The 16,743-nt window shown below is 38.9% G+C and overlaps 1 protein-coding gene and 1 long non-coding RNA gene across 6 annotated transcripts in view; one reads left to right on the top strand and one right to left on the bottom strand.

Moving 5' to 3' along the window:
* LOC133641660 (uncharacterized) overlaps positions 1-16,743 on the bottom strand; it is a 135,376-nt gene that overhangs the window by 23,948 nt on the left and 94,685 nt on the right. For all 3 annotated transcript variants that reach the window (XR_009824317.1, XR_009824316.1, XR_009824315.1), the window contains exon 3: positions 14,480-14,558. This is a non-coding gene — a long non-coding RNA (uncharacterized LOC133641660). The remainder of the gene's footprint in view (positions 1-14,479; positions 14,559-16,743) is intronic.
* The window catches only part of tmem117 (transmembrane protein 117), a 170,143-nt gene that overhangs the window by 66,127 nt on the left and 87,273 nt on the right, over positions 1-16,743 (top strand). Inside the window, exon 1 of one of the 3 annotated variants that reach the window (XM_062035546.1) lies at positions 11,638-11,695. The exons of the other annotated variants lie outside the window; for them this stretch is intronic. Within the exon in view, the coding sequence (XP_061891530.1) occupies positions 11,679-11,695 (17 nt within the window). The 5' untranslated portion in view covers positions 11,638-11,678. Of the gene's footprint in view, positions 1-11,637; positions 11,696-16,743 lie in introns of those variants that run through there. 3 annotated transcript variants of the gene reach the window in all.

The following is a 16,743-nucleotide window of genomic DNA, read 5'->3' as shown; positions in this document are numbered from 1 at the left end:
TTGATTTACAATACCGTATAGCAGGGGTCGGCAACCCAAAATGTTGAAAGGGCCATATTGGACCAAAAAATAAAAAAAATAAAATTAGTCTTATATAAGTGTTATAATGAAGGCAACACATGTTGGTGTCTATATTAGCCTACTATCAAAGGCTGACACAAATCTTTGTTGACAGAAATGGTGTATTTTATTTTTTATTCTACACATTTTTGCAACATTGGAAATCATTAGTAAATTAGAGGCTTCTCACAGGGTGAGATAACTTCTGGAAATTACTGGCTAAGAATGGCCAAAGGTATAGATGTGTGTGTCCAAGTTTAAGGAAACAGCAGGCTGTCTTCTTCTAATGGATTTATTACAATCTTTGCGAGCTGGGTAACGTTGGCTGTGGTCTGGAACAACATGGCACACAAACTATCAGAAATGCAGCAAATATTACATATAGATAATGTGTCATGAGACATGCAAATATAAATTACATACACAGAGGACATAAGTAAATGAAATTAAATTAGCTCAAATATAGCTACAAACGAGACATAATGATGCAATATGTACATACAGCTAGCCTAAATAGCATGTTAGCAGCGATTAGCTTGCAGTCGTGGATTGACCAAATATGCCTGATAAGCACTCCAACATATCACTAAGATCAATAAAGCTCACCTTTGTGCATTCACGCATAGCATAAAATGTTTGGTGGACAAAATGAGACAAAGAAGGAGTGGCATAAAACATGTCTTTCTGTGGCAGCATCAGAGAAAGTTGTACATGTAAACACTGCGATGAGTTCAAGGATCGCTGAAATTAGTAGGACAAAACAATGCTTGCCAAATACTCTCATCAGTGTAGCATGTATATCATAAACTGTGGGATTTCTAACAATTAGGAAGGTTTGTGTCATGTTTGTCCTCCTACAGAAAATATACTAAAACAAAAACTTTTTTTTTTCTTCATCTTTTTCCATTTTCACACATCTCTGAAACAGGTCCAGGGAGCCGCTAGGGCGGCGCTAAAGATGCGGCTCTAGAGCCGCGGGTTGCTGACCCCCGCTGTATATTGTAGTATGGCACAGCACGAGTTGTCTGTTTTCAGTTTCTCTTTCTGTACCGCCGTGTTTTCTTTGCCTGCATTTTGGGTATTTAACTGCCTTTTATCTAACAAATTGCTCTTAAGATAATTTGTATTTGTTTTTTCTATGTGCATATATGTATATATATATGTATATATAGTCGAGGTTTCTGTGGTTTATCCGTTATACAGTGCTCAATACCGGGGTAGAGTGGGATATACGTTAGATCAGGAAAAAACACAGAGGCTATATCATCCCTACAAGCCTGTTTCACAGGTTTTCCTGCTCGTCAGGGGATTTTAATCAGGCTTATAGGGATGATATAGCCTCTGTGTTTTTTCCTGACCTAATGTATATATATACAGTATATACATATATATATATATATATGTATATATATATACTGTATATATATGTGTGTGTATGTGTAATATATGTATATACAGGCGTGGTCAAAAGTTTACATACACTTGTAAAGAACATAATGTCATGGCTGTCTTTAGTTTCCAATAATTTCTACAACTCTTATTTTTTGTGATAGAGTGATTGGAGCACATACTTGTTGGTCACAAAAAACATTCATGAAGTTTGGTTCTTTTATGAATTTATTATGGGTCTACTGAAAATGTGACCAAATCTGCTGGGTCAAAAGTATACATACTGACCACAGAACTTTCCTCTAGAAGGTCGTATCTTTGTCCATGTGATGTTAAATGAAACAAAAATTGAGCTGGTTGGCCACAATACCCAGCAATATGTTTGGAGGAGAAAAAGTGAGGCCTTTAATCCCAGGAGCACCAAGCCTACCGTCAAGCATGGTGGTGGTAGTATTATGCTCTGCGCCTGTTTTGCTGCCAATGGAACTTGTGCTTTAAATGGGAAAATGAAAAAGGAGGATTACCTCCAAATTCTTCAGGACACGCTAAAATCATCAACCCGGAGTTTGGGTCTTGGGCGCAGTTGGGTGTTACAACAGGACAATGACCCCAAACACACATCGTAAGTGGTAAAGGCTAAATGGCTAGAATTAAGGTTTTAGAATGGCTTTCCCAAAGTCCTGACTTAAACGTGTGGACAATGCTGAAGAAACAAATCCATGTCAGAAAACCAACAAATTTAGCTGAACTGCACCAATTTTGTCAAGAGGAGTGGTCAAAAATTCAACCAGAAGCTTGCCAGAAGCTTGTGGATGGCTACCAAAAGCGCCTTATTGCGGTGAAACTTGCCAAGGGACATGTAAGCAAATATTAACATTGCTGTATGTATACTTTTGACCCAGCACATTTGCTCACTTTTTCAGTAGACCAACAATAAATTCATAAAAGAACCAAACTTCATGAATGTTTTTTGTGACCAACAAGTATGTGCTCCAATCACTCTACAGTGTTTCCCACACATGCATTTATTTGTGGCGGCCCACCACGAAAGAATTACGTCCGCCACAAATAAAAAAAATATATATATTTTTTTGTTGTTGTTGTCCTGTCCAGCTTCTCAGGCAAATCATATAGTTCAGGGGTCACCAACCTTTTTGAAACCAAGAGCTACTTCTTGGGTACTGATTAATGCGAAGGGCTACCAGTTTGATACACACTTAAATAAATTGCCAGAAATAGCCAATTTGCTCAATTTACCTTTAACTCTATGTTAGTATTAATAATTAATGATATTTACACTTAATTGAATGGTTTAAAAAAGGAGAAAACACAAAAAAATGACAATTACATTTTGAAACATAGTTTATCTTCAATTTCGACTCTTTAAAATTCAAAATTCAACCGAAAAAAAGAAGACAAAAACTAGCTAATTCGAATCCTTTTCAAAAAATTAAAAAAATAATTTTTGGAACATCATTAGTAATTTTTCCTGATTAAGATTAATTTTAGAAATTTGATTACATGTTTTAAATAGGTTAAAATCCAATCTGCACTTTGTTAGAATATATAACAATTTGGACCAAGCTATATTTCTAACAAAGACAAATCATTATTTCTTCTAGGTTTTCCAGAACAACATTTTTTCAAAGAAATTCAAAAGACTTTGAAATAAGATTTAAATTTGATTCTACAGATTTTCTAGATTTGCCAGAATAATTTTTTAAAAATTTTAATCATAATAAGTTTAAAGAAATATTTCACAAATATTCTTCGTCGAAAAAACAGAAGCTAAAATGAAGAATTAAATTCAAATTTATTTATTATTCTTTACAATAAAAAATAAATTTTCTTGAACATTGATTTAAATTGTCAGGAAAGAAGAGGAAGGAATTTAAAAGGTAAAAAGGTATATGTGTTTAAAAATCCTAAAATAATTTTTAAGGTTGTATTTTTTCTCTAAAATTGTCTTTCTGAAAGTTATAAGAGGCAAAGTAAAAAAATAATGAATTTATTTAAACAAGTGAAGACCAAGTCTTTAAAATATTTTCTTGGATTTTCAAATTCTATTTGAGTTTTGTCTCTCTTAGAACTAAAAATGTCGAGCAAAGCGAGACCAGCTTGCTAGTAAATAAATACAATTTAAAAAAATAGAGGCAGCTCACTGGTAAGTGCTGCTATTTGAGCTATTTTTAGAACAGGCCAGCGGGCTACTCATCTGGTCCTTACGGGCTACCTGGTGCCCGCGGGCACCACGTTGGTGACCCCTGATATAGTTGATGAAGATGCCCATATAGGCTGTTCAGATTTACTTTACAAAAGAGAAGTGTAGGATACTTCTCTTGTTGCCTTATTTGTATTTGACCACTACTGTTTTCTGTATATTTGTTACTGACTGTGGCAGGACACCTCTGCCTCTGTTTCACTTTATGTTGCTGGTAAATAATATGGTTGTAGTAGTAGGCTAAAGTTAAATTATTTAGTATGCACTAATTAAAGGGGCAGAGCTTTAAGAGACATTTTAGCTTTTATATTTTATAAGATATTGTTTTTGTTATAACCACAATTATTAAATATATTTCAGTGAATAACTTATTGTTCAAATCTGTATATAAATATGTACATAAAGTGTTGTAATTATATTGTAAAATGGATGGATGGATGGATGGATGGACGTTTAAAACAAAACTGTTATTATTAATTAGTAAGTATCAGTGTTGGGACTAACGCGTTACAAAGTAACGCGTTACTGTAACGCCGTTAGTTTCGGCGGTAACTAGTAATCTAACGCGTTATTTTTTATATTCAGTAACTCAGTTACCGTTACTACATGATGCGTTACTGCGTTATTTTACGTTATTTTTTATGTAGTATCGGCTAGAAACAGAAGATCTGAGTGTGTTTTATTGCAGCGCCGTCCTTCTGAATCTCTTGTGTCACACGGAGGAGCCGCGCTGGGTGTGTGTCTGAGTGTGGGAAGGAGGGAGGGGAGGGGTGCACGCAGCAGCATTCGTGAGGGAGGGGCGGAGACAGAGAGAGCGAGAGAGTTGTTAACATGCATGCGTCGCCAGGCTCACCGCCTTATTGATAGATTTATCAGATTACATTTTTTATTATCTATAGCAGGGGTGTCAAAAGTGTGCCACGGAGGCCATTTGCGGCCCATAGCTAATGTTTTAAAAGCCCACAGCACATTCTAAAAATACTATTAAAATAAACAAAAACATAACAAAAGTGAAATAAAAAAGCTTAAAGGTGAAATGTAATTTAGAAAAAGTTGCAATGTTGACTAATAAAACAAAGCTGTTTTTTTTTCTTTCAAACTGTCATTGCTCAAAACATAATATTGAATCAAAATCAATGTTATTATGAATTATAGTACACACACTCTGTCAATTCTCTTATATACTCTTTCATTCTAGACTTCTAGAGTGTTTGATTATCACATCACTCTAAATGTATAGAATATAAAGTTCACAAACATAAAGAGGGATCCTAGTGGGCCAGGCCAATATCTCCTTATCACTGAACTAAAACTGGGGAAATGTGTAGAGTGTTCTGGGCTTCAGACATGATTTTATTTCAGAATTCCTTGAGAGAAAAAAACGCCTGGTTAGGCTTTGGTATGTAAAAGTAAAGTTAAAGTACTTATTTGGTTTAGGCAAGGCAAGGCAAGGCAACTTTATTTGTATAGCGCTTTTCATACACAAGGCAGACTCAAAGTGCTTCACAGACAACAAAGTGAAATGAAAGAAAATAAAAGCAAAATTAAAATGCAGACAATAAAAATAAAAACAGTGCAGACGTTAAAAGTTAAAAGATTAAAAGATTTAGCTGAAAGCTAAGGTGAACATAAAAGTCTTCAGTGTAGTTTTAAAAGTAGTGAGAGTTGGGGAGAGTCTGACATCTTCAGGAAGTTTATTCCAGCTATGTGTTGCATAGTGACTGAATGATGATCTCCCTTGATTTGAGTTTACTCTTGGAACCGCTAACAGATTGGTCTCAGAAGATCTTAGTGATCTAGAGGGCGTATATAGTGGGAGCATATCAGTGATATACTTGGGCCCTAGACCATGTAGTGATTTATATGTGAGCAGGAGGATTTTGAAATCTATTCTCTGATGTACAGGGAGCCAATGTAAGGATTTAAGAATTGGTGTAATGTGCTCACATTTTTTGGTCTTTGTTAGAACTCTAGCAGCAGCGTTCTGAACAAGCTGTAGCTGCCTGACAGTTTTTTTGGGAAGACCTGCAAGGAGACCATTACAATAGTCTAGCCTACTGGTAATAAAGGCATGTACAAGTTTTTCTAAGTCTTGAGCTGACATGAGCCCTCTAAGTCTTTTTACATTTTTGAGGTGATAGTAGGCCGATTTTGTTACTGATTTGATGTGACTGTCGAAATGTAAATCAGAATCTAAAATAACCCCAAGATTTCTGGCTTTATTTGAGGTTTTCAGGGACAGTGATTGAAGGTGTTGGATGACTTTAAACCTTTCTTTTTTAGCACCAAAAACAATTATCTCAGTTTTATCTTCATTTAGTTGTAGGAAATTTTGGCACATCCAGTGTTTGACTTGCTCAATGCACTGGCACAGAAGATCTATGGGGCGATAGTCATTTGGTGATAGCGCTACATAGATTTGGGTGTCATCGGCATAGCAATGATGGTCAATGTTATTATTTTGCATGATTTGTCCTAGTGGGAGCATATAGATGTTAAATAAAGTCGGCCCCAAGATTGAACCTTGGGGGACTCCACACGTTACGTTGGTTGGTTCTGATACAAAGTCACCAATGGAAACAAAATAGTTCCTATCTTGTAGATATGACTTGAACCAGCTTAAAACTGTGCCTGAGATCCCCACCCAGTTTTCCAACCTGTCCAAAAGTATTGAGTGGTCGACAGTGTCAAATGCAGCACTGAGGTCCAAAAGCATTAATACTGAAGTTTTGCCAGAGTCTGTGTTTAGACGGATGTCATTTATAACTTTAAGAAGGGCCGTCTCTGTGCTATGAAGAGGTCGAAATCCTGACTGGAAGTTGTTGTGGCAGCCAGTAGAAGCCAAGAAGTGATTTAGTTGTTGGAGGACAACTTTCTCAATTATTTTACTTATGAATGGTAGATTTGAAATTGGTCTGTAGTTGTTGATAACAGAGGCATCTAGGCTCTGCTTTTTTAGAAGAGGTTTAATGACTGCAGTTTTGAAAGCCTTCGGGAAATTGCCCGATTTAATAGAATTATTAACTATTTGCAAGATGTCTGTTGATAGGCAGTCAAAAACATTCTTAAAGAAGTTGGTAGGTAAAACATCAAGGCAGCAGGTGGATGACTTTAGAGCTGTCACCGTTTCCACTAGAGTTTTAGAGTCTATGGCATTAAAGCTTGCCATCATTGCTGTGTTACTTTTGCCTAAATGGGGTGGTGATCCAACTTTTTTACTTGGGATATTGATGGTGCGTCTGATGCCTTCAATTTTATCAGTATAAAAGAATGCAAAGTCATTGCATTTCTGCGTGGAATGGAGTTCGGCTGGTATTTGTGTTGGGGGTTTAGTCAGTCTGTCAACGATTGTGAATAGGGTTTTGGCCTTATTTGTGTTGCTGTTTATGATATTGGAGAAGAATGTTTCTCTAGCACTTTTTAAGACTAAATTGTAGGCCTGGAGGCTCTCTTTATAGATGTCATGGTGAATATGAAGTTTTGTATTCCGCCAGATTCGTTCAGCCTTCCTGCACTCTCTTCTCTGGGCTGTTACAGCAGCAGATTTTCTCCAGGGTGCCTTTTGCTTGCCAGAAATCGTTTTAACTGTAACAGGTGCAATGATATCTATGATATTCACAATTTTGGAATTAAAGTTGCTTACAAGATCATCAGCATGACATGGGTTTAGAGGTGGTAGTGAGGAGATGGCGTTTTTAAAGAGGACATTAGCATGTTCATTTATGTACCGCTTTTTGACATTCTTTGATTCTGTTTGTGTGTCCGGAATTACAGAAATATTAAAGAAAACACAGAAATGATCAGACAATGAAGGATCAATCACAAGAACATCAGAAACATTGAGACCTTTTGTGATAATCAGGTCCAGGGTGTGTCCCTTATAATGTGTAGCCTCTTTCACATGTTGAGACAGTTCAAATGTGTCTAAAATAGTAAAAAGTTCTTTTGCGCCCTTGTCATTTAAATCGTCAATATGAAAATTAAAATCACCAGTTATAACCAGGCAGTCAAAGTCAGTGGAGATGCTAGACAATAGTTCAGTAAAATCATCAAAAAAATTTGCAGAATATTTAGGTGGCCTGTAGATAATTAACAAGAGAATTTTGGGAGAGCATTTCAACACAGCACACAGGTATTCAAATGATGTAAACTCACCGAGTGACATCTGTTTCCCCTGAAACATGTTTTTAAATATAGCAGCAACCCCTCCACCTCTTTTCCCCGATCTACATATATCAATGAAGTTATAGTTGGGGGGTGCTGTCTCGATCAGAATGCTTGCACTGTTATTTTGTTCCAGCCATGTTTCAGTTAAAAACATAAAGTCAAGTTTAGAAGTGCTAATAAAATCATTGACTAAAAATGATTTGCTATTCAGAGACCTGACATTGAGCAGACCCATCCTGATGGTGTTATTGACAGGCTTCGATGTTGGCTTTGATTTGGAGATAATAGGAATGAGATTGTTTAGGTTAGCAGGGTGGCTAAGTTTCCCAATGTTTACTCTCTTGGTAGTCACAACAGGGATGTAGAAGGTGCCATGATTTGATGTAGGCAACCTTGGGCCCAGCTGATAATGTGGTCTACTGCTGAACCCTTTTCTGTATCAGAAATATTCAGGACTGCTGTCAGGGCGAGGCGGGGTTTGCCGTAAGGGGGAGGGGGAGTGAGCAGCGTCAGAGCTGGGACGAACTACTGAAGGTGGACGTTGAGGGCGTGTAAGGGGTTGGCGTGAGAAAGGTGAAGTATGGCTGGGGGGTTGTGGAGCACGCCTTCGTGGAGGGGGTGGTGGAGGTGAGCGATGATCTAGGGGGGTAAAAATCTGAGTAGGGTGGGGCGTGAGTGGGGGTAGCTCCCGGAACTCCAAGGGGGAGAAGGGGGGAGAAAGGTCTACTTGAGGGAGGGAGAAAGATGGAGACGTGGATGGCTTGGGGGATGTGGGGGAGGGATCTTCACATGCATTCAGAATGGAGGGAGGGGCGGTAGAGGAGGATAGACACCTCTCCTCTTTGCTCTGGTGTATCTCATGGTCGACGTTCTCCTTTTGCAGTGGCGGTCCTCCTTCGACGTTCCTGATAGGCTGTGTTGTGTCTTCCTTCCTCGGTGGCTCCTCTTGTCTCTTGTCCTTGGCAGTGATGATAGATACAAGATGCAGGAAGTGAAACATGTTGTTCATGAATAGCTTTACTCCCATCTTATTCAGGCAAAGTCCGTCTGCCTTAAAAAGATGCCTGCGGTCCCAGAAAAAGCTAAAATTGTCAATAAAATGCATTGAACGAGCAAGAAGTGCACTTGATAGCCACTCATTCAGCGAGTAAAGTCTACTGAATCTCTCAGCTCCTCTCCTGATTGGGGGTAGAGGACCACTGATAAAAACGTCAGCATTCACAGCGCTGACTGTTTCAAAGAGTTTATTGAAGTGCTCTTTCAGCTATGTTGTTATTATGCTGTTTGTTACTTATGTATGTTATGTTGCAGCTATTTAAAATAGTTTTGTCAATTTGTTCTGGCCTGAAATAAGTTGGCCCTTTAAAACATATCTTTGTTTTTGTGTGTTGTATGTAGAGCACATTGCTTAGCAGAGTTCAGTGATGCAAATGCATGTCAGATTGTATTATTCTGCAGTGCAATAACAGTACTGAAATGAAGGCTAAAAGGGCATTAATGGGAGCTTTAAAAAAAAAGAAGAAAAAAAGAAGTAACTAAATAGTTACTTTTCACAGTAACGCATTACTTTTTGGCGTAAGTAACTGAGTTAGTAACTGAGTTACTTTTGAAATAAAGTAACTAGTAACTGTAACTAGTTACTGGTTTTCAGTAACTAACCCAACACTGGTAAGTATACATTTTTTGAGCCTTTTTAGAGAAAATCATATCATTGTAGTAAATTATGCAAATTACTCGATGATGTCATGGTGACCACGCCCATAGCCCCGCCCCCACCGCCACAGGTATCTTGGCAGTTTATGGGAAACACTGCTCTATCACAAAAAATAAGAGTTGTAGAAATGATTGGAAACTCAAGACAGCCATGACATTATGTTCTTTACAAGTGTATGTAAATATATATATATATATAGTGTGTGTGTATTTTACCTGTATTTTAAATGTTATATTTTAGTCTGTCCTTTGCCTGTATTTCTTTGTGGTGTACAGCCCTTTGTTTTTCAACTGTGGTTGTTTTTAAAGGGCTTCATAAATAAAGTTGGTATGGTATGGTATGGTATGGTATGTTTAGGTAGTTTCAGGTGTTCATTAAATATAAACAGATTGATACAAGTAATTGTACGGGTAGGTGCATTCATAGGCACGGAACAGCAGTGTAAATCAATTAAGAGACATGAAGACTCAAACCCACTCCTGATCTCCAGTTACAAAAACCCAAATCCGGTACTAAAATAGCCTATGAATCTGGCCAATACAACACTCAAACACACCCCTCATCACTTATGGAATGCTGTGAAGCTCTACCTCCACCAGCAGGGGGTACTGTGGTAAAGACATCTGCAACTGTGTTTTTCTCCACACCAGCAGTGTGTTAGCTGGGGACCATTGCCCTGCCAAGAACCATTAGCATTCTCTTCTCCGTTGCACACGGACGTGTAAGAGCGGCGTTCACGCCTTGCCAGGACACCGTCAGAAGATGAGCGCACACCCGCGGTGGCACAAATTCCGCGGAGGGACTGAAAAAAAGATGATGGAAACATAGAGAGGAGGATGACTAGAAGTGGAAGTCCTTTTGATCTGCAGCCAAACCTTATTTGCATCACCCCCACCTCCCCAACCACTCCCTGAGCCGGCAGCGAGGCCGCCGTAGCACAAAGAAAAAGTTCAACATCCCTTTTGTGGCTGCCGGCGGCCCCCGCTGCGGGAGACGGTGTTCCTCTGCATTTGTACGCCATGAACAAGCTGCAGTGAGGGCTTTGAAAGGAAAGGATGACTTCTTTTTTTGGCAGGGGATCACTGGCAGAGCCAGGATGGCGCACTGCAGGGGGCCAGGGGGGATGTCGCAACTGCCAACCACATAATGCCCACGTCTCGCACCTCGCTCAAGGTAACCGTGGGAGCACGCTCGCGTGACCTCGGGCTGCACGCCACCTGTGCTCTTTTCTCATTAATATGCGAGAATTTGCCTGGCCCTGACAGTTGGTGCAGAGGTGGTTTTCAGTTTATACAGGTGTGCTCTGTTGAAAATTCATCAGGCCACATAAAACTGAGTGGACCAATTTGCGACCTCTGAGGAGACATAGGCTGTCGCTAGGCAAGGGGGAAAGTGACTGGAAGATTGTAAAAAAAACCAAATAAAAACGTTTATTTCTCACAATGGTCGCATATAAAATTGCGCATCCAAGCTGAACAGCAGAACCAGCAGTGATCCACCTCTGCCTTCCACACAGAACCAAGCAATTCAGGATCCCACAACATGTGTAAACACACAGAATACAAATACCACTATAAAATAAAATAACAGAATTGTGACATTCATACTTGCCAACCTTGAGACCTCCGAAGCCTTTGTTCTGCCATTTGAGTACTGGCAAGCGATCTCTGAATCCGGGAACATATCCTTCACGGATTTGTTGAAAACATCCGCAAATGAGAACGGGATGTTGCTTGCAGCTATCAGCATAGCCATCTTTGTCTCGGCATATGTTACACCCTCGGGTCTCCATTTAGCAAGGTGGCTCATAATACTGCGTTGCCGCCGCCTTGTGCTTCTCTGACCGTTCATGAGTGACTATATCCATTCGGCCACCGTTTTATGGGTTATAGATAAACCTATGGATAACGGAGACATATATAATCCTTTTCAGGTGAGAGGACGCTAAAGGCAGTGCCTTTAAGGCACGCCCCCAATATTGTTTGTCCGGCTGGAAATTTTGGACATTACTACTTGCCGTAGTTTTGAAGCAATGCATGATGGGAATCCGGATGTTGTGTGTCAGTGTATTAACGTGCCGGCTGGAATAAACACACGCTGAGAAATAGCTCCGTGCTTGCCTACTTTATGGATCTCCTTTTCAGGTGAGCGAGGACGCTAAAGGCCTTTAAGGCACGCCCCCAATATTGTTGTCCAGCTGGATATCGGGAGAAATTCGGGAGTCTCCCGGAAAATTCGGGAGGGTTGGCAAGTATGGTGACATTCCCTTACACACACAACCTGCTAATGTGGAATATTTGGGTCAACTTCATCCTCTAATTCAGTGTTAGTATATATATAAATCAGTGGTGTGGCATCAAGGCCAGCAAGGCCTTCTTTGCTGGCCTAACATAACCAGAAATCATGATCATAATTAAAGATAAAATTATTTTTTAATTCACTTTCCCTAAATATCTAAAAGTATTCATATTCTCTTCATGTCATATTATGCTCCTTCCAGTGCTGTTGTTTTAAGTTTTAGTTTGTATCCCATCAGAATTCAGCTAGCTTATGTTGCCATGCTGTACCAAATCTGCCAGAGGCCTTTAGAATCAACAATGCGGGCGTCCATGTACTATAAGCAATCGGGGACATACAGTTGATAGACAGTTGCGATAGCCAACCAGATCACAAGTTGTTGTCAGTAAGGCCTTCTAGCTGGCCTCATGTTGAACGTGACATTTACGCGTCCTGTGATTGGATACTCATCAGGACCGTTAGCGGATGAATTTGAGAACACAGAGTTGAGAGACAGTTGCGATAGCCAACCAGATCACAAGTTGTTGACAGTTGCCTACCTAAGTAGCCTGATGTTAATGAGACTGTGATTGGATACTCACTTGTCATTCCAAAGTGAGTATCCAATCACAAGTTTCAATTTAGCAGGAAGCGGGAAGTGTTGCGCCGTAGATAGCAGAGAAGGAGAACAAAACATTGATTAGGTGGCAGATGCATATATGCAAGGCCATTTTCAAGAAGGATATTTAAAGAGAAACTACATCTTCCGGCCAACCCCGGAAGCTAGCTCCGCTGTTCTGGCGATGAAATGGGGAAATGCTCGCCATTTCCACTTGAATCAGCCGACGACGAGGGGTACCACTGGCTTATACGGCGTCGAATAGTGAGTTCAAATATCTTATTTTTTCACTTTAATATGTTTTTTTGCAATTTTGATTTTGACAGTACCACATAGGATGTTTTAATTGCTGATGCGTTTTAATTGATTTTTAAATGCGCCAGAAAATAACCCGTTTTGTACACTGTTCAATGCCCAGTAGTGCGTAAATGTGTTTTTGTATAGTATTTCTCCAGCAATGGTCATGTGGTGACATAAATGATTGTATTTTGAGAGGTAATCATTGAATTCGGATATCACTAAAGGCCTAGGTGGGAAACGCACGGCCCGCCACTGATATAAATCCCGACGAGGAATTTTAAGTCCAGCCAAACAAAAATCTTCCTCCCATTTTTGATAAGTATCCATCTCGATCCTTTCTGGCTGTCAAAATCCAAGATATGATGACACAAAGGCAACATTTCTGGCATCTTCAAAGTCAAATTTGTAGCTACTTAGCATGGTTAGTTTAGTTTAGTTTTTATTTGAAGGGACAATGCACAGAAACATTAAACTCAAAGACAGATATGTTCTGTACCAGATTATAGCTAAATAACTCATTTCCACCTGCAGTCCCTGGCTACCTGAATTAAAGGGATATAAAAATCATGCAATAAAATTATGACAATAAAATCATACTATAGCATGTAATCAAATTAAGGAAAGTCATAAAATGCCCTTTCATTGACACATACTTAATATACAATACAACCACACCTCATTTACATCATCACACAAAGACAATACATGCTCTTGTTCACATCTGTCATCATTTGTAAAAACAACAGACACACCTCACAATGTACAACAACAATGCTCTCATGGATAAATATAATACACATTAAGTTGATGTGTCAAACATAGTGCCCACCTTAGTGACCGTGTGAGCAGCTTTGAAATAAGGGTGAGAACATGCCATGTAACCAAGTAATAACACTGCTAAAAGTTGAAGATGGGTGTTGCCGTCACAGCGGTTTTATCAGAACTGGACTGAAAGATACAAAGGTTCTTTTTCCATTTTTCTCCTAAATGACCGAAGTCCTCGCCATTTTCCAAACAGTTTCTATCGGTTCATTCTCAAGGGTTTGTGAGACAAACCACTTTGTCTTGTCAGGTTGTGATCCATCCGAGAGTAAGCGCACTAAAACGACACCCTTCAGGAGAGTAGCAAAGCAACAATAAGACGTTTTATGTATTTACTCATGATTTGTCAAATAAGATGGATTACTCCGACCGACAGTTCTCCAGGCTGTGTACGGCGCGTCAACAACGTGTTAGCCGACATTATTAACAGCCACCTATGGGTCAAAAGCAATCAACCTGTTACCTGCCTCATGTCATATCACCAGGCAAAGGCATGCCCGTGATGGCTCCCTCAGAGCTGTAATCCACGCAAAGGCTATTTGCATTTTAATGCGACTGTCAAATTAGGAGGCGGCTGGTTTGGGGCGTGCAGGGACTGCGTTTGTGTGTGAAACCAGGCCAGTGTGACCGCCTCCGGGGAGTGTGATGGGCTCACAAACGTTCCGTTAGGCAGCGCGTTCCCTTTCCTCCCATTTTACGACGTCATTACCAGCCAAAATCAGGCCCTAATTAGACGGTGTTATTTAATTAAGACGGCACACACATTAATCACGACTAATTCAGAGGGAGGGGGTGCTGGGCTACAGTGTGTGATTGTGCCGGGAAGGAAGGTGGCAGCTGTTTTGGGAACGAGGAGCTGAAAAAAACAGTCAAGCACTTGTAGATCAAAATGAGCCTGGCCAGAGATTACCTCGTCGTTCACACAGCTGGAATAGGATCGATTCCTTGTCACTCTAAAAACGAGCATGTGACTGGCCCCTGGCATGACCCTGGACAGGATGAGAGGTATAGAAAATGTTTGGATGTCAAATATATTGTACATACAAATACACATATATACTCACATACACAGTTATTCATACATATATACATACATCCGCTCCCACATACATACACAAATACAGTACATACCTACATACTCAAAGTTCGTACATCCACACGCACATTCACTGTACTAACATACATATACACATACATATACATTCACTGTACAAACATACCTATACACATACATGTACATATACATTCACTGTACAAACACACATATACACATACTGTACATATACAATCACTGTACAAACATACATATACACATACTGTACATATACATTCACTGTACAAACATACATATACACATACATGTACATATACATTCACTGTACAAATATACATATACACATACTGTACATATACATTCACTGTACAAACATACATATACACATACATGTACATATACATTCACTGTACAAACATACATATACACATACTGTACATATACATTCACTGTACAAACATACATATACACATACATGTACATATACATTCACTGTAGAAACATACATATACACATACTGTACATATACATTCACTGTACAAACATACATATACACATACTGTACATATACATTCACTTTACAAACATACATATACACATACTGTACATATACATTCACTGTACAAACATACATATACACATACTGTACATTAACATTCACTGTACAAACATACATATACACATACTGTACATATACATTCACTGTACAAACATACATATACACATACTGTACATATACATTCACTGTACAAACATACATATACACATACTGTACATTAACATTCACTGTACAAACATACATATACACATACTGTACATATACATTCACTGTACAAACATACATATACACATTCTGTACATATACATTCACTGTACAAACATACATATACACATACTGTACATATACATTCACTGTACAAATATACATATACACATAATGTACACATACATACATACATACACTCATGCATATAATCACGTTTCATCAAACATATATTAACATTGTTGCCCTAGGGGAAACTGGGTAACACATGGCACACTGACAAAGCTTAACCAGAGTTACTATAACAATCTACAAGGTTCATATAGTTGGCTTCTCTTCCTTCCCCTCCATTGATCTGCTTTCTTTTGTATTTCAAGTTATCATTACGTACATGTATAGTTGCACTTGAATTTTTTTTATTATTGATAATAGAGGTAATTATTGTTATTTGTATTGGTATTTGTATTGCTTCATTTGTAGTGTAATAATGTTCATTGTCATTTCTGTATTATTATTTATTTCACAAACTGCTTCTTTGCTATCACTTTTACTATCATATTTGTACATATCCTATTTGCTGATGTTGTTCTATTGTTGTTGTTGTTGTTGTGTTTGCTATTGTTGTTGTCTCTCAGTCTTATCCCCCTCTTGTCCCCACAATTTCCCCCTCTGTCTTCCTTTTTTTCTCTTTCTATCCCCTCCTGCTCCGGCCCGGCTGCACCAAATAATATTATAAATCCATTTAATAAAGTCAAATACAAATAAGGCAACAAGAGAAGTATCCCACACTTCTCTTTTGTAAAGTAAATGTGTACAGCCAATATGGGCATCTACAACAACTATATGATTTGCCTGAGTAGCTGGACAGGACAAAAAAAAAAAAAAAATACAAATGGTTGGATGGATGCTTTAAAGTGGGGGAGGGAAATATGGAGGTGGAGGGTGGGAGGTTCTCAACGGGATTAGAAGCCATCATGGTATTTGCCGTTGTTAACCGTGTTCATGCGCTAAGCCGGGATAATGCACTGACAAATGGATTTAAGGGCTGAATAAATAGCATGTTGACGTATGTGACATGTCGCCTGTTGTATGCGGTCACATGTCGGCTCCTCTAAATAAAGCTCCGATCCTAATCTCACGATCACAGAACTAATGTCTTTAATAAGACACAAAGCGGTTGTAAAAGCCACAACGTCAGAAGGGAGTTGTCGGGACTATGCCAGTTACTTTATTGTGTCTGACTTTGTACTGTTCCATTACCATTTTATCGCAGTGGTGTGCCGTCAGGGCCAGCAAGGCCTTCTCTGCTGGCCTAACATAACCAGAAATCATGATCAGAATTAAAGATACAAATATT

Source organism: Entelurus aequoreus, linkage group LG24 (genome assembly GCF_033978785.1).
Source record: "Entelurus aequoreus isolate RoL-2023_Sb linkage group LG24, RoL_Eaeq_v1.1, whole genome shotgun sequence".
NCBI lineage: Eukaryota > Metazoa > Chordata > Actinopteri > Syngnathiformes > Syngnathidae > Entelurus > Entelurus aequoreus.
Note: the sequence above shows the minus strand (reverse complement) of the source record. Positions and strands in the feature narration are given on the sequence as shown.